Source organism: Puntigrus tetrazona, chromosome 3, assembly GCF_018831695.1.
Source record: "Puntigrus tetrazona isolate hp1 chromosome 3, ASM1883169v1, whole genome shotgun sequence".
Taxonomy (NCBI): domain Eukaryota; kingdom Metazoa; phylum Chordata; class Actinopteri; order Cypriniformes; family Cyprinidae; genus Puntigrus; species Puntigrus tetrazona.
This window is the reverse complement of record NC_056701.1, coordinates 5,096,424-5,115,774: the sequence shown is the minus strand read 5'-3', so window position 1 is coordinate 5,115,774 and position 19,351 is coordinate 5,096,424. Positions and strand designations below refer to the sequence as shown.

The following is a 19,351-nucleotide window of genomic DNA, read 5'->3' as shown; positions in this document are numbered from 1 at the left end:
TTCAGTAGTGTCGGATTCTACAGGGTACGTCCGCTTATTGCTCCTTTACTGCTTCAGCATTGTTATCGATGTTACAGAGTCATAGAATCACCGTAACCACGATTATTATTTCCACATGCACACATGCGCACGCAGCGAAACACTGAGCCTCGTAACTCCACCGGAGCCTGTTTTCTTGTGGGAAATGAAAATTATATCGTGCACACTTCTATAAAACGAGAAGTACACACGAGCGCAGGACGGCGAAGGGAAAAAAAAAAAGACAGAAAGAAGTGCAGCTTTTAAAATTCCACCCAGCGAGCGCGCTGGATTTACAGCGATGGGAGTGAAATAAAACGGTCATAAAAACAGAAGGGCGGGACGGAGAGACGGAGAGATGGGAAGGGGAGTCTGCGGATGACTGAAAATGAGACCGTTAATGAGCTGGGAGCCTCGTTTCCAGCCGGTGGCTTTTGCCAACGTTTCGAGGAGAGAGAAAGAAAAAAAAAAACGAAATCTGGGTTGCTCCGGCGTCTCGGGGAGAAATGGAGGGAAAATGATGAAACGCGATTGGCCCGGGAGTGCAGAAGGGGCCGAGGTGTAAAATATAGCCGCTCTGGATATCAGGAATGTGTCAGACGATATCGTCCGTCCAGTTCGCTTAGAGGAAAAGGAGGGCCCGGCTCTGTTTTTATAGCTGCGTGCTTTTCTATTTTTATTTTGTGGAGAAGCCGACAGCGGTTCATTAAAAGTTGCGTCACGATGTCTTAGCAGTTAACGAATAAGTCTTTTTGGTTTTGAAGCTCGCGTGGAGTCAGTGCCGGGTCTTGAACCCAAATGTGACAGCTGAGAAAAAAAAAAATACAATGCTAATATTAAATAAAACTTGCCGTATAATTAAGTTCGAAAGAAATCTCTTCTGCTCACCAAGGCTGCGTTTAAAAATACTGTAAAAAAAAATACATTTGTTTAAAAATGCTGTAAAATCAGTAATATTGCGAGATATTATTGTGATTTTAAAGAACTGCTTTCTGTGTGGATGTATTTAAAAATGTAATTTATTCCTGTGATCAAAACTGAATTTTTAGTATCACTGCATGATGCTTCAGAAATCATTCTATTATGATTAGACGCTCAGTTTCATCAATTGTTATTGGTGCTCGACTGATAATAATTGCTTTATTATCAGTGCTTGCATTATTTGTGCATTAAAGATTCTTTCTTGAACAAAAACATCAAAAATATGACATCCTTGTTGAATAAAACGTATTTATTTATTGATTTATCGCTTTTCTCAAAGGCCCGTGGCAGCATTTTCTACGTTGAAAATAATCAGAAATGTTTGTTGAGCAGCAAATCAGTATACAGAAGGATTTCTGAAGGATCGGAGGACGCTAAAAATACAGCATTGCTTCTCAGCAATAAATTACATTTTAAAATATATTCAAATATACGTCAATGCTTTAAGTTCTAATAATATTTAAGAATTTTCTACAGTTGTTACTGTACTTGTGATTAAATAAATGCTGCCTTGGTGAGCAGAAAAGAGTAAAAATAATAAAAAAAATGAACTTTTGACCCATGCAGTATCTATTTATTATTGCATTATCTTTGCCTTTCAAACCAATGAACTCGAACTTCAGAAGCATGCAACGTATAAGCCTTGAATCTCAGAACAAGACGAGCTTTCGCTTGCATGCCGTGGGTTGGACATCCAGGCATACAAGGATGGCGTTTTTTGGAGAAGCAAAAACGCTGGAAAGTTGCTGCACATTTTCCAGCCCTTCACATTTCTGCATGCGCATGATCTAAACGCCTCCGCCTTTCCCGAGATCGCGAATGTAGATCTAATGCTCTGCGTGAGGTGATCCAGCAGCTGCTGATTTACTGCACGCGTGTGGTTCGGTCATGTGTTCGTTTAGCAGCCTGGTACCCGCTCAAACCACTAACTGTGGGGCACGCTGAGAGGTGGTGCATGAGTTATCACGGCGTGCATGGCTTTCCTTGGGTTTGGAGAAACTCCTCTCCTCTCACCACTGCAGGCCTTTGAACTGGTTTTGTGGCATTTTGTTACAAATCAGTTCAGGATCTGGAACGGAGAAGTCGAGGAAGTACCCTTCGGTTTTAAATCCACCTGCTTTCGTGCCCTTAAGCAGTTCACTGGTTTCTAAAAGCTAACATTACTTGTTAAGACAAGCTGTCTCTGGGTAGCAGACGTGAAACATACTGTACAGCATCTTAAACTATTTTACATTTTTATATGTATTTCACGGCATCGCTACGCAGCAGCGGTTCACTTTTAAGCCACTATCAATAAATAATTATCCTAAAGCATTTATATTTATTTTAAGTTAATGTCAATTTCAACATTTAGTCACACATTACTAAATATTTGTATCTTTTAACATTTATGTAAATGATTAAACAGTTGTTATTAATGTTATGTATTTCATATTTAATTCTTAAATAATTTTTTTATGCAATTTGTATTATTCTGGGCTTTTCAAATATTCATTTAGAATGCCAAATAAATAAATACATCAATAATTTGCGATAATTTACATTTATATATATATATATATATATATATATATATATTAATTATGCATATATAAATACACACACATGCATGATTACATTTATGAAAAATGTTACTTTTATATATTAAATATATTATGATATAATTCACATGCATATAAACAGAAAATGCATGTTTTAAAAATGCATGGTGTGTGTTTGTCTTTATATATATATATATATACAAATATACACACATATTATGCAAAGGTTATGTAAAAGGTGATTTAAATAAAAATATAAAATATAAAAATAAAAAAAAATGAACAAAAGAATCACTGTAATTTATATTAATGCATTATCTGATGCTAATTAGCGGAACTTACCTATTTATTTATTTATTGGACCTTTTACGTGAACTGAAATAAATTAAATAAGTAAATTGTATAATAAAAGACAAAAGTGATTTAAAAATATTGGGAAAACTAGAAAAGTAAACCTCTTATACATCTATAAATGTTAATTTAATTAATGTCTGATTGATAAAACCTTCATTATTAGGTTTAGCGCTAGCTATATATATATATATATATATATATATATATATATATATATATATATATATATATATATATATATATATATTGTTTCCTTGGCTATCCATATGCGACACTGCAAGAGCGTTTAAAATATATAATATTATAAATAATAACTATAAATGCCATGTCCGTGCTTAAGGACATGTTACTGGCGGCAGCTGGCGAGCACACGCCAGGTCAAAGGTCACGCGAGGCAAGAAGCGCTGATGATTCACGCAGGTATGTGTTTCCTGTGTGGTCGTCCTCTCTCTCCCTCTCTCTCTCTCTCTTTGGCAGAGGGCTGTAATTGGCCACACAGTGCCGGCTCTCTCTTTGTTTCCCCTGCAGTGGCTTGCGGTGGAACTGCACAGGCAGTCGGGCCTCATAAATCTCCAGGCCTCCGGTGGTGGCGCATCCAGCCTTCAGCTCCGGTTCTGCTCAATGACTTCACCCCACCTAAAACCCCCACCCAGGACGCGCTCCAAAACCCGGCACCTCCACTCGCCGCCGCTCTCGCCTTAACGTTCACCGCTTTGCATTCATTTAGAAGTTTGGAAAGTGCTTTCGAGCGTCGCAGTGCAGCGTCTTTTACAGCTGATGTAACTGACATTAAATATGGCTTACGTTAGACGGACGTTTATAAGGCGAACACAAAAAGATAGCATTTTTTCGCTTGTTTTTGCTTATGAGTTATAATGAAGGATGTCTGTGTGTCTTGGCAAAAACCTCGTTCCTGTTATTCGACCTTCTTTTATCTTTTGTTCAGAACGCCTTTCTTTACTCACGCACGCCTTTACTTACTTTAGTAAAGAATAAGATGCGTTAATATGCAGCAGCTTGGTAAACATGATTTTTTTGTGTGAAGAAAGACAGAAAAAAGGACATTTCAATCGCTAAAACCTATTTTTAAGTCTTTGATCCTATTTAAAAATTTGTTTATAATATTAGACATAGTTTGAATAAGTTGCCCGTCTTTTTTTCTCATTTATTTATTTTTTAAATTCAATTCATTTTGACATTTTTCAACAATTTCAACACCGGTCTTTAATCCTGTATAAGAAAACGTGCTATTTATTTATTTGTTTGTTTATTAATGCTTTCTAAATAAAAAAAGAAATACATAAATATAACTTTATTTCGTCACCAAGAATATAAAAATTAGGATTGCTAAGGTACAGGGGCATTTAAGGGACATTTCATGCAAAATAGTGGATTTAACGATGAATATTTGCATCCATACATAATATTTACATAGTATTTACATTCTCTATATATAATGCTTAACACATCAGTGATTTAATTTACATCGAAGCGGCGCTTAAGACGTCTCTTAAGCGTCAAACATGCTTGACAAATTATTGCATATTTCAATAATTTAATAATCATATATATATATATATATATATATATATATATATATATATATATATATATATATATATATATATATAAATACGCACAAATCTAGAGCCAACTCGTGTTCTTGTGTTCTTGTATGTGAAAATGCATCATATTAAAAATGTTTTTTCTGACGTATGTTTAGATAATTGGGCACATTTTGGCAAATCTTACCTTATCTAGAGTTTACGCGAGCATTTACGCGCGTCCGTCAGACTCATAAGAGAGAGAGAGAGAGAGAGAGAGAGAGAGAGAGAGAGAGAGAGAGAGAGAGAGGAGAGAGAGAGAGAGAGAAAAGTTTTTCTTCGCGCAAAACTTTGTGCAAGCTTTCACTTTCAGCCGCTTTAGGCGGAGTTACAGCAGCGTGCAGTGAGCGAGAGCGGGACGGCAATGCCACTTCCATCCCGCTTCAGTCACGCATCTCACATATAAGCATGTACTCTCCATACTGCCTCACACAGGTAAAGCGTTCCTTCTTCTTCTGCTTGATTGATCCGCGTACGCGTCCGTCAGCTGCTCCCCTCGACCGCGGGACCGTTTCGTGTTGCGCCGGAGCGCGCGTTCGGTGGCACGTCTCCAGCTGACCTTCTTTACGCGCTTTCAGTGCGCGTGGTTTGGGCAGAAAATGGCGCTTCGCTGGAAATCGATTTAATATAAAAGGAGCGCCGGTGGAGGAGGAGCGGAGACGTATAGATAGACCTCGAGCTGCGAGTTTAGCGCTTCGCGTCGGGTTTTTTTTTCCTCTCCCATTCCGAATAGCTTCACTGGGAGCGATTGTAAGACGCGCGCGGGCTTCGGAAAGTCCTGCGTTTAAGGCTGTTGCTGTGAGTTTCGTACTCGATCGGTTCGCCCTATGATTTGTATTTTATTTTTTTCTTTTGGGAAATGTCAAAGGTCGCCTGCATTGCCCCGAAATTCCAGTTCGCCAGCTTTTCTGTTCTGAGCTCACGGATGCTCGTGCACACCGTGTTTTTTTTTTTTTTTTTCAATATATTTTTTTCTACACGCAAACTTTGTCAAATGCATCTTTTTAAATGCATCTTTTCGGTCGAGAAATGAGCGAAATGCAGTTGAGAGACGTTCTGGGGTTGCGACCTGGTCGAAATGTGTATGCTGTAAAATTTGCACGATCTCTAATGTAAATCTGAAAACTTCTTTTTACGCGCAAGTCATGGTTTCTTGAAGTGTTTACACACGTATAAGAGCAGCACATGCATGCCTGGCATTCCTAATTCACCTTCAGATTTGCATAGGCGACTATCTGCAGCAATTTATTAGCCTTGCAAAGTTTCTGTGCGTTTTTTACATTTTAAAATCTGCATCACATGGTGTAAGTTATTTATGCGTAGACCACTTTTGTCACATCAGCTGTTTTAGGGTCACTTTTGTTTTCTCCAGCGTGAAAAAGTTCGCCATAAACTGTTTCAAGGTATCGAACATTTACAAAACATATTTATTGGATGCTCCTGTATTTTTGTCATTTTTTCTGTTCTGTTTTTGTGCACGCTCTTATGCAAAACGCACACGCACACACGGCTAACATGCTTTTTAAAGACTTCAATGCAAACTCGGAGACTTCGTTTTAAACCGAAAAACACGAGAGCTTCCGAAAACGAGTGTTTTCAGATTTGCCCTTTAAATCTCGATGGAAACCAAGAGAAGCTCTCATTCATTACTCGCGTTTCCAAACTCCCAATGGCTAGTGCGGGGCTGACAGCTCTTCTCCCTGCTTTCTAGAGATTCTTTGTCTTCGGTGATATAGCTGGCTCTGATTCCCGATTGTTCCTGAGGTCGTCCCGCATGAGTTAGTGCGGTCTCTCCGTCGTACGCTGCACTTGTTTATATTTCTGCGCTGCGTGTGTCATGTGCAATTCATTTCTGAGTTTTACAGTGCTTCTATTAAAACGGTTTTACTTCCATGCAGAACCAGGGAGCGTGTGTTTTTCTTCGGGCACGCAGGCGCCGGCCTGTTTCCCATTTAACGTGCAATAGTTGCTTGCTCGCGGCCTCGCTCCTTAATTGATCGAAGCGGTGCAATTCAACGACGAATTATCCTGTGATTTGACGGACGTCTAAAAATGTATGGCCTCGCATCGGTAATCTTCTGAGCTGTGTGCGCCTGACACGATGCGTGCACATTACTGTAGTGTAGGTGGTTTCTCAGTAAGCGGGCTGCAACAGATTTATCTCTTGGGTCTGAAATCGACATATTTTCCTGTTTATATTGCGCTGAATCATACCTGTGTCCGCTCCAGAGAAAACAACGGCACCGGGTCAGTCGCAACTGGAAAAGCAAATACGCAATATTATTATTATTATATTGCTGGACGACTTCTAGCTTTTATTGGCTCGATTGAAGGCTTTAGAGCAGAGAAAGTGACGTTTTGTCATTTATTTACTATATTATCCATTTTGAGTTATTATTTCATTCGTAAAAATAACATAGGCTTTTTTTAATTGTTATTTTATCAATCATTTTTTTATTTTATCTGATAGGAAATGGGTTTATGTTATATGTCAGTTATTAAATAATTATTAATTATTGTATTATATTATGAATAGGTTTTATATTAAACTATGCGGTGTCCATTTACTAGATAATCTATTTTATCTATCTATCTATCTATCTATCTATCTATCTATCTATCTATCTATCTATCTATCTATCTATCTATCTATCTATCTATCTATCTATCTATCTATCTATCTATCTATCTATCTATCTATCTATCTATCTATCTATCTATCTATCTATTTTACCTATCTATCCATCTATCTATCTATCTGTCTGATATATTGTTACGTGCATTAATTAAAAAACAGTTCACTGGAGAGTTCAAACCGCTTTTAATGCACCGTTTTAATAAATGCAAAGGTGTTTTAGATACGTGGAGTGTTTTCTCTGTGAGAGGAGAGAGAGCGGGTCTGTGCGTCTTCAGGTTTGTGCTCGAATTTCGCAGCTTCGCGTCTGACGAATAGATTTACATTTTGGCTTGTTCGGTGGTTGTAAATAATTAAAGCGGGCCTGGAAGGTCATTAATGATATTAAATGTAAATAAAAAAGGTGGGACGAGTGGCCGAACAAAGCTTTTTCCATCGAACAAGCGCCGCGAGGAGTTTTGGGAGCGCTGCGTATCTGACTTGGTTCTAGATCAGGTGGTACATCCAACCAGATGCTGTTCAAGGTCTGAATATGCTTCAAACGAATGGCAGAAAGTAACAGCTGTGGAAAAATGCTACTTAATACAGGAAAACGCTTTCTTTTTTAACTTTTTTTTTTTTGATTCGAATGCAAGCGATGCCACGGTACGAGTTTCCTTTTATTTGGTAAAGAAACGTTACTGGCAACCGAAGGTCATTTTAAATTAAATTCATTTGCTTCGTGCCGAAAATGAGGGTCGACATCAAAAATTATATCTAATTATGTACTTGTGTTTTGTATAATTAAGGAGAGAGAGAGAGTGTGTGTGTTAGAGAGAGAGATTATCGCATACAGCTGCGGGGTCACACCTGCCTGTTTTAAGCCTGCTGGATGTGCAGCTCACGCTCAGTCATTAACACTTCTGGATATTTCAGTTTCTGAATTCAGAAACATTCGACCCCAGTCAAGAGTACACTGCACACCCCATATGAGGGTTTGCATACAGTTTTACACACATGCATAAATATATATATATATATATATATATACCAGTGGTCAAAAAGTTGGAATAATTAAGTATTTGAAAAGAAAATGCTTCATGTGAAAATTCAGCTTTGTGTCGCAGAAATAAATTACATTTTTAAATATAGTCAAGTAGAAAAGAGTTATTTTACGTTGGTGTAATATTTCACCATTTTAGTGTTATTGCCGGATTTGTTTACGAGATGCATATTTTATTGTATTTTAGTTTTTTGCCGAATTTAAAAATGTCTTGATTTTGGAAGCCGTGATTGTCTATAAGCGCATTTTTCAGGCAATAAAAAAAAAAATAATAATAATAAAAAACGATAAAAGGCGTAAATGAATGAACGGATGATCACGAGTACTAATACAGACGTTCAAAAAAAAATGTAACATGCTATTATTTATTAAACCAATTATTGCAGTTCCACTTGGTTTGAAGAAAATCCGAATACTTCACTTCAATTAACTTGCAACTTCACTTCAATCAACTTTTAATTAATCAGTCTCTAAGACTAGCAGATGTGACTTCCCGAGGATTTGATTCGCGGCCAGTTTTATGACCGTTATGCATCTTACAAAAAAAAAAACGGATCTGAATTTCCCAGCGCTGAAGAGAAACCGTTTGTATCTCGCTTCACAAAACTTTAATCAGTAGCGGAGAATATCTGCACATATTCGGCCCGGTAACAATCTCGGCTGAGATGGATGAGGCTGTTCAGCCGCGACAGGCTTAACTTTCTCCCAAACCTGACTTAGTCACTCTAGAGTCGCTCTAGATGCTCTGGTTTAGCTCGCTCCCCGGGCCTGGAAAATGAGTTGGAACAGCTGCTCTCCGGATTAAAATCTGACGGGGGCCGCAGTCGGAGGAATATTGCAGATCTGAACACCTTTATCGTCTTTCACTTTCTGATTCACTTACGTGTCTCGACTGTGTCTGTAAGCTTGAATTCTTCCTTGTCCGCTTGTTCACCTTCTTTTTCTAACTCTGAAGCTCAAGTGGTTTTATCCCAGGATTAGGGAGAGCGTTACAGGACCACCGTTAGGGACCACTCGTCCTTTACGTTTTTTTTTTAAGCCACCGGTGACTGTTTAAATATACAATCAGCTTTAAAAAAAAGAAGCATCAACGTGCTTTTTCGTGCAATTTCATGCAGCGTTGTGCACATTCAAAGTGCAGGAACGAACAATGCAAATAAGCGCTTTTTAAATATCATATTAATAACAATACGATAATCATTTACTGGTATTACCTGTGATCAAAAAATGTTAAAACATTTTCTTTAAAGCAGAATTCATTCACTGCATGCATCATAAATACGCAATAGTTATAAATTCCTATAAATATATTCCTATTTTTGGTGTTTTTAATAATTTTTGCGGCGCTGGATCATTGATAACCCTGCAAAAAAAATTAAAAATAAATTAAAAATTAAACGGTCACTTATTGTTACTTTGTAAAAAAATGTACTAGCAATATCCGAGCGATTTAATTGTTTCTACACCCAGCGTTTTTTACTTGAATGATGATATATTACTAAATGGACGATCAAAGATTTAGTCCGCCGCTGAAATTCTCAGGCGGATCACGCAAGCGAGGTTTGAAGAGGACAACTAGTTGATCTTGCGTTTCACTTCAGAGGGCCGTGGCGGCATTGTGCGCTCGCGTGAAACCAGAGTCCCGCGTTTGACCAAATGGTGTCCAGTGGCACTGGGTTGAGCTGGTTTCATGGCACAGAGTCGGGGCGGTTACAATGCCAGACGGGGCACAGGGACGCTCTGTTCCTTTTACTTATTCATTCTCACGGGGCGTCAGCCGTGTCCCCTAGCCGAGCGCCAAAGCTCCCGTTCACCCGCCGTACGGTCAACAATAATAAGACCACTAACAAAGACATTCCATAGAGACTGCAGGATCATATCACATTCAGCTCCCCGAGGTGCACTTCCAATGTTAGTTAAAGTTTTATACGCTTTGCAATCAATTCACCGTTACCATTTTCCACGCTCTTTTTGGATCGAATGTTTGTTTTTCTGTGCCTTTAAAAAAAAAAACAGAATTACCTAATTAGTTCAATTCCCTACATTTAAAGAAATGAATCATTTAATCATTAACTACATTTCGGCTCATTGTTTACGTAGAAATAGGTTTTAGCTGCGCTTTTTAAAAAAGAGGAGCGAGACAAAGCAAATAAGAACAAAGTCTGTGAAAAAAGGGCAAAAGCGGCGTCTTAAAAGCCTACGCACAGAAAAAACTTCTATGCGAAATCTTTTAATGCAAATGAGATTTAGAGCTTTGATAGAAGAGAACATTTTCAGCAAATAAATCTATCGTATGACTTCTGAAGACTTAAGTCATATACGGACTCTTTTTTTGAGGTGCCTTTGTTTTCATTTCAACTCGCTTTTTATCCGTTTATTATTTATGATCAATTCAGTTATGATTTAAATTACGATTGATCATTTTTAACCTTGCTGCCCCAAGTGCATTGCCTTATTTAGTTTTGGAGCATTTTTGCTTCGTGAATATCGATGGTCGTTAATACATTTGCATTTGTGGGATCCGAAATCCAATAAAAATGTGATGTTTTTGCAGTCTAGTTTAGCGAGAAACCTGAAAAATGCATTTGCATGATATGCCGTGCTATTTTATATTTATACATATATAAAAAGAAAACTAGGAGAATGTGTTTTTTCCATTATATAACCCCTCTGGAGTTATTGCCACTTATCACATACTCTCTCAACTCATGCAGAAGTGTTTTCAGGAGTCATTTCCTTGCTGGTTTTTTTACGCACAAAGAGCCTTCAAACGAGCACGTCAAGGTTTATAGAGAGACAAACACCGGAGGAAATTTTCAGTCCATAATGGACGTAGTAAATGTGTCAAAGGGCTGTTTTATTCCGCCGTTCGCTATATTAGGTGGTGGGAAACACAAAGCCGGCCTGATGATCAAATGCGTGCTGGCACAGAAGAGGACGGCCTAGAATAAAGTACCTAGTTTTATCTTAAGCTTTAATGCAGAAAAGGCCCAAACCAATCAGCTCTCATCTACTATCTGCACAGCTGTCCCAGTATCCGTGGAGAATGGATTCCTACTGCCATTGCCATGGGAGTCTCCAGCCAAAAGAATAGGAGGATATCCAGTGTGTGTGTGTGTGTGTGTGTGTCCTCCTCCCTTTCCCTTCGCTCATGTCACTCCTGGCATGGATTAGGCCTTGGCAGCGGCCTGGCAGTGCCCGTAGCTCCGCTGTGGCTCTGCGCTTGCTGATATGTTGTGCGGTTGCGATGGCAACGGGACACACACTCGAACGCAAATTACATAATTTAGCTCGCATATACATAAGCCGTGAAACGTAGGTTTTGTACGGTCAGCTCGGAGCCGGTCGAAAGCACCTTTGTGAAAATAGAGAAGGCTTCGGTCCAACGAACGGGACGAAAAGGGTTTCCGCGGCAGCTGTTTGAGGGCTTGACGGCTCGCTTCGTGCACGCGTACGCGCGCAGGATCCATTCGCGACGGAAATTCGTGAATTCGTGAAAAAATAAGGGTTCCTTTTTGCGTTCGGAAAACCTTCGCGTTTTCCAGAGCGCTCTAAGAAAAGAAATGGTTCTTCTGAGAATGGTTCGCCCGGCTTGTTTAAAGACTGTTCATTTCAAGGTTTCCTCCATGGCGTCGTCGTGAAATATATATTTATATTCGTGTGAGTGTAGGTTGGTGTGCATTTCGGACTCCCCTGCGAGGGGTTTGCTGGATTTATGGGTTGCGTCGGATGGCTATGCCAGCGTTGGCATGGGTTGGGTTCGCGGTGTTGCTAGGCAAAATTTCCCGCTCTGGCTGTGCGCTCCATTGGTTCCATCTCTGTCTGAGCAGATCAGTTTCTCTTTGTTTTACTTTGTTTTTGTTAAAGTGCCACTCCATGACGGACCACAGCGGGACGGATCAAACGCCTTAGACATTTAAGACCGACGCGCTTATTATGAGACGCAGCCGGAGGTCAAGGCCATATGACCCTGTTGAGGGACGCTATAAAAGCGTGACGCAGTTCTGAAATGCACTGAACCTAATATAGACCCTGCACGCTAGTCAAAAAGAGACTGTGATATGACCATTAATTATTACTAAATTGACTCATTTTAACATTTTATTAAATTTTTATTAAATTAATATTTTTTCTATTATTGGTAAAATGTTAACAATTTCATTAATTATTTAATTGTATTAAATTTTGTTAATGTGTAATTTATAAATAATGGTTTTATTTTAAGTTATTATTAATTATTAAATAATGATTCATTTTAATTTAATTTATTTTATTAGGTTAAAATAATATAATATAATAGATTTTATATTATCTATCTATCTATCTATCTATCTATCTATCTATCTATTTATTTCTCTGTCTGTTTGTCTGTCATCTATCTATCTATCTATCTATCTATCTATCTATCTATCTATCTATCTATCTATCTATCTATTTCTCTGTCTGTTTGTCTGTCTGTCATCTATCTATCTATCTATCTATCTATCTATCTATCTATCTATCTATCTATCTATCTATCTATCTATCTATCTATCTATCCAACTTTAAGGTGTCTTGGTTTTCTAGTTAATAAATTCTACCTTAGTTTTTGAATTGCAGTTCGGCATCTTATTTGCTAGCCCAGTTTAAGTTCAGATAATTGCTAAAATCAAATTCGATTGAAATTTAAAAGACATGGCCGATTGTGAATTATGCGCAACTCCATCGCGCACGATTTAAGTCCACTCCCATTGTTTCTCTTAGTTTCCTTCCTCTGTTTTGCATCTTTTTGTCGACGAACAACACAAATTTAAAGCACTCCACCATCATGCATTATGCATTTGGACAGACATGCACACGTGTGCGTAGCCCTGCACCTGCACACACTTAAGCGCCCGAGACGCAGGTGTGCATTCTTTGCTCATCCGTGTCAATCTGGTGGCGACTACACATATCACGGCCGGCATCGGCAGAGCGCATGCGAGGAACCGCTGCCACGTGTGCCAGATCCTCGCCTGACTCTTAACCCATATGGCCTCCGCAACCTGCATCGCATTAGCACATGTCTTCTCAACCTGGCCACGCCCACCACATGTGCGTCACACCTTCCCGGCAGCGGCAGCTGTGATTGGCTGTTTATTGTTTAGGTTGTCAAGGAATATGATTGGCTTAAGATTTCCAGGAGAGTTCCAGATTTGTTTCGTGCGTGTGCTACGAATAAGAAGAAAAGTCCCGAATGAGATCTTGTTTGTATCCCAACTGTTCCTCCTAGACGGCATCGCGATTCAATTTATCATTGACCCTATTTACCTTTTTAACGCACATTCCTGTGCTTTTTGTCAATGATTCATTGCAGCACATTAATTCCAATCTCAATCTTTCATCAAAATGTAATAAATTGCTCTCCCTATGAAACGACTTTCCTTTTTTGGCTGACATCACAAAACTTATTACATTCAACCCTTTCAGCCACTTAGCATGTAATTCTAACTCTTTATTGCTCAGTCTTTTCCAGTGAAATCCCGTCTTTCATGTTTTCTTGCTCAATGCCAAATAAGGGAAGAAAAATGCATTTCATATCAAGACGACTATTTCATGTCTCCTGCTTGTCAGATATTTATTTCAAGAATAAGGTCCCAGTACTCCCAAAGGATTTTCTAGAATCTCACGTTTATGCTTTTCACATCAATGTCATTCATGTACTTTGAAAGTGATTGTAGATGTCAGCGATTTTCTCATTTGTGTCTACATTTTCTTCCATGGAATAAACATCTGAGATAAAATGGAAGTCTTTTTCACAAGTCACAACTGTGAGAAATAAAATGTCAGTCGTGAGTGATAAAGCTCTAATTATGAGATAAAAGAGCCACAGTTACAAGAAATGAAGTTGCAACTGTGAGAATTGCTTTTAAAATGAAGTCTCAATGTGAGAAATACAGTCAAAATTGTAAGAAAAAAAGATGCATTTGAAGGAATTAAAATCTAAACAGTTGGCTGAGATAGAAAGTTGCAGTTATAAGAAATTAATAAGTTGCATTTTGCAAAGAAATTCTATTCAAATAAATAAATAAATAAATGAAGTCTCAGTGTGAGTTGCTTTTGAAGTAATTAAAATCTAAATTGTGACAAATTGCATCACAAACATGAGATAGAAAGTCACAGTAAGTTACAATTTTGAGAAATAAAATTGCTTTTGTATAAAATAATGTCTCTATGTGAGAGACACAGTTGCAATTGAAAGAATTAAAGTAAAACTGTTAGAAATTCGGTTACAAATATGAGAAAGGAAGTCAGAATAAGCTACAACTGTAGGAAATTGAATCACTTTTATAATTCAGTTTTAGTTTTAAGTCTTTTATTTCAAGTATACGTGTCAAAAATAGCACACGTGAGAAATGAAGTTGCAGCTAAAAAACAAAATTGCAATTATAAGATAAAATGAAAAAATACAAGAAATAAGTTGAAATACAAGAAATGAAATGTTGAATTGTGAGAAATAAAAAAGTCTAAATGTGAAAAATGGTCGCAAATATAAGAATATAACGTTATTTAGTCTAATGTAGAAACAGGATTTCATATAAATTTGCATAAATGCGGTGAAAAAGCAGTAAAACTTTCAGTGCAAGGGATTTCAGAAAGTAAGTTTGTGACCTCCGACAAGCCCCGGTCATAAACTCTCATCCCAGATAAGATTATTGAGCCCAAAAAAATAATTAACTAAAACATAAATGGGTTCACGGCGGAGCGTTGCACACATTTCACCCCGAGGTATTTCTCTCACGAGTTAACCGTGCAGCCAGAGACGCTTTTCCTGTCTTGGGGGTTGTTGGGTGTGGATGTGCGAGAGGAAAGCTGCGTCTCTCTCTCTTTTTTTTTTTTTTCTCTCTCTCTTTCCAGAGTCTGTCGAAAGTGGCTGCGCTGCGGCCCGAACGATCCGCGCGCGCGAACGTTTCCGAGCTGCTCGAAAACAGATAGCGGCGGCGAGGACCGACGGCAGATCGTAAACAGCCGTGTGTGGGGTGTTACTCGTGGCCACATGGCATGGCCCGCCGCGCTGTTTAGCCAACCAGTCCTGCAAGGAATCGCTGCCTGTTGCTGGCGGAAACAAAGCGCGGCAGCTCTCGTCGCCCGTCTCTGAGCGAGCAGGAAGTTGGCCGACCTCCAGCGGTGGAAAATCTATACACGGTTGCATAATATAGCATATCTTTACCTCGCATGAACCCTGAGGAGGCCCGGCAGCTGTGAGCAAACAGAGCGAGCGAGGGAGGGTGTGTGTGTGTGTGTGTGTGTGTGTGTTTGCGCGGACAGGATTCCTGTGAGCGTCTGCTGGCAGTGGTAGCAGGCCACAGGCTGCAGGGCTTTTTCTGACAGGCCCTATGTAGGGTAGAACAAGCGCAATGAAAGTTGCCGCCCTGCACCACTATGACATTGCGCGGCTCTACCAAACGGTTAATCATCTGTGCTTAGTTTTGCTGAAGCGTCTCACGGCCGAAAATCCGTGCGGTCTCCTTCCGCGCAAGTTCAGCTGAAGTCTCTGGATGGTAGCGTCTTCCACGGTGAAACTGGCTCACATCGGTTAATCGGTAATGAAATTAAATTAACAAACTAAAAACACAAGGTGCACGACAGTGACGGGTTTAAAACGGTTAGCTGAATTGGAATTTGAATTAGAAAATGATTCTACTGGATTGAAATTTGAAGAAATTCAACAAGGGCGATTCATTCTTGGAAATAAAGCGTTCCTTCAACCTGGTACCCAAAAGTTTATTAATGTGATGTAATTAAAGGGGTCATATGATGCGTTTTCCAGTCTTTGTGGTGTTAGAAGCTGTTCGTGCGTGAGATCGATAAAGTTTCGAAGACTAAAGTCTTAAGAAATATTGTTTATTGAAGTTAAGACTCGTCCAAAATTGTATCACTCCAAATACACAAAATCATGTGACCCCTTTCATAATTATTAAATGTGTTTAATTACATACTGTATATATATATATATATATATATATATATATATATATATATATATATTATTTGAAACTTGCTGTAATTGAAATTTAAGCTTTTTATTTAGACTTTAATATGAACTTTTTAGAAGCCATCTACAGTAGTAACCACCTATATGTAATATTTTAGCAACAACTTAGCAATGCCATATTGACCAATTTTAACACATTGGTGGCCACCTAGCAACACCCTAACAACATATAAAACCACCTAGCAACACCCTAATATCCTAGCTACCCCACACACAATACCTAGCTGCTGCATAAACCCTGTAGGACCTCTGAAAACAATTTAAGATATTTTTTGATTAGCTTTATGACCCTGCACAGACAGTAATGCGACTACCACGTCCAAGGCCCAGAAAGCTAGTAAGGACTTTGTTCACGCAACATCAGTGGTTCAACCGTAAAATTATTAAGTATCCCTATAATTCTACTTTTTTTTTTTTTTGCAACCTTTTTGCTTCAGCAGTCGAGCTGGGAATGCAGCATGTTTCGTTCTTGCATTTAAGCGCGTTTAAGATTTCATAACTGAGCTTGCATAGCTAGTAGCTTTTGCATTTGTGTACGTAGTGTTATGTATGTAATGCACCCAAAAGAACAAACAGACTTTATAGTTTGGTGCACGTTTGTTAATGAGCTGCTCTGGGACAGATTCGTTTAACGTCCCTCCGCATATCATCTGGAATAGGATATGGACTGAGCTCAAGTTAGCTCATGATATCGCATTTGTGGCTCCCCGTCGGCGATGGAGTGTGTGTGTTAGACTAATCACGGCTCCATGCTTCAAACAGCTCAGGTAAAAACGCTTTTTTTCCCCACCCGACCGTTTCCCTCAAAGATAACCAGATGTCCAGCTGTTTTTATGCCCTTTTTTGGTTCATCTCTTTAAGAACAATGTCTTTCTCATATGACTGTACTTTGTGGCGTTTTCCCTGTTTTGTCTTAAAATTTTAATGGGAAGAGGCTCCTGGGAACCAGCAGTAACCTCACCTCGGCTCACCCGTCCTCCCGGCTGGCTTTGGGCGGTTTCAAGAAAAATACAAACCAAATACAAATCGTGCGGCAGTGTAATGCGGAATGACATTTACCATGTGCCGTGACTTACACAAACAAAGAGAAGACGGGCCGTCCAAGAAAAGTTCCATATCTCCTTCCTTACATTCGCTTGTGTTTGCTTTCATATGTCATTTTTTTATTTCCATACTAAAGTTAGAACGGCATTGGCCGGAGCTCCGCCAGCCTCACAGAAGCCAGGAAGTCATTTGGACCCTTTCGCTCGAGTCCCGTGGCCAAGTGTGCGGTTGAATTAACCCCAAGACGACATATAAAACGATCCGAGAACTGCAAACAACAGACATTTTAGGATTTCTAAGGTTATCGTATCCTCGTTTGACCTGAACTCAGAGATGATGTTATTCCAACTGGGTGCTTTTCTTTACATGTGCTGCTGAATTTAAACAAGCTCTCTGAGTGCGTGCGCATGTGTGTGTGTGTGTGTGTGTGTGTGTGTGTGTGTGTGTGTGTGTGTCATCCTGCACCGTTTGTGCTCCAGACATGACTGATTGTATGTTTTGTTGAAGAGAGGTGAGCTGTTCTTTTTCTATTGGTTTGAATGTTCAATATGTTAGCCATATCTGTAAAGTTTTAGGCTTATTTGACTTTCATTGGTAAACATCTTAGCATCTTCCTAGCAACACCTTAGTTACCACCTAAAACAACTTAAGCAACACCCTAGCAACCAATTAGAACATTTAAAAGCCACCTAGAGGATTCTAGCAACTACCATAGTAACCACCCAGAACATTCCAACTACCGCCTAACTCCATTCTAGTAACTACTTGCATAGCAACAACCAATAACACAATAGCAATCACTTCATAGCAACACTCTAACACCGTGCCGTAACTACACACGACGACGCCACAACACGTGAAATCTCTAATTCAGAAACTGAGGTTTAACGTTTATGAATTAGACTGTAAACGTATAAATTTCGTTGCGAGAGCAGTGCGCTTCCAGAGAGGGCCCGCCCACAAACGCTTCTGATTGGCTGTGATATTTGATTGAGTCTGTCTCATCGCATCTAGTGTGGACACCCACAGTCGCTGGAATATTTGGGCATTTTACAGCCACATAGTACATTCTAGCAACTCCCTAGCAACACCTTAGTTACCACCAAGAACAGGCAACATTTACACCATTTTGTAAACCAACCAAGAACCACCAAGAACTAGCAACCATTTACAACATTTTATCAACTACCTCAAACGTTCTAGCATCTACCTAGGAACACCATAGTAACCAATAAGAACAACCAACTCCCTAGCAACCATTTAGAACATTTTACAAATATAAATAACATTACTAATTAACAATGCCATGGTAATTCCCTAAAAGTGCCCTACAGATGGCCCTAGCAAACTTGCGAGCCCCAGATAGCTCTAGCATTACATGAGAGTGCAACTTTTTCTCAAGCATCTCTCACATATTCTTCGGGAAATGTACGGATCTAGCTGTGGTGCTGCAGTATGTTCGGGCAGCGCTCTTCACCCAGCTTCTCTGACAAACATATGCGGAATAGGAGCCATATGTGAGAGCAGAGGAACGAACGCACGTGGCTCAGAAACGCACATGGCCCTTTCCACAGAAACCACAAGCCACAGATCAAGTGCAGCTACGGGCTCGCATGAAAATCCAGCATAAAGTCCCGCGTAAGGAATCTCCATCAACATTTGAAATGTGCAGCAGCAACCCTGAAGAAAACCCGATCGGGTCAAACATCTCTACAGCTCAGCCGTAGAGTGCCAGTTGCCCTCTAATGAGACGCAGCCTGTTAGCATCTGCTAAAGCGCTACGTGTTCGGTTGGGTCGTAACACGAGACGTTTACGCGCAGCATTGTTAGGTGATAGTATTACACTTGGCTTTGATCTGGAAAGTATACAAATACATCATACGCGTAATGCATCGGGGGGCTCTTTACGATGTTTGAAGTCCTGTGAGATCTTAGTGAAGTAAGAGGCACAAGAGCGGCAACGGCCAAACAAACGAGATGCCTTCGGCCTTCAAATACGTTTGTTGTGAGAATGGCATGTCGCTGGTACAATCCATCCACTGTAAAAACAATGGTGCGGTTGTGCTCCGTAACCCAATTACGCCCCTCTAGAGAGCAAGAGAGAGAGACTCTGTTACC

General features: G+C 39.5%; 1 protein-coding gene across 12 annotated transcripts in view; it reads left to right on the top strand.

The window, feature by feature from the left end:
* The window catches only part of nfixb (nuclear factor I/Xb), a 227,670-nt gene that overhangs the window by 103,786 nt on the left and 104,533 nt on the right, over window positions 1-19,351 (top strand). The window contains exon 1 of one of the 12 annotated variants that reach the window (XM_043235378.1): window positions 4,795-4,933. The exons of the other annotated variants lie outside the window; for them this stretch is intronic. Coding sequence (XP_043091313.1) covers window positions 4,907-4,933 — 27 coding nt within the window. The 5' untranslated portion in view covers window positions 4,795-4,906. Of the gene's footprint in view, window positions 1-4,794; window positions 4,934-19,351 lie in introns of those variants that run through there. 12 annotated transcript variants of the gene reach the window in all.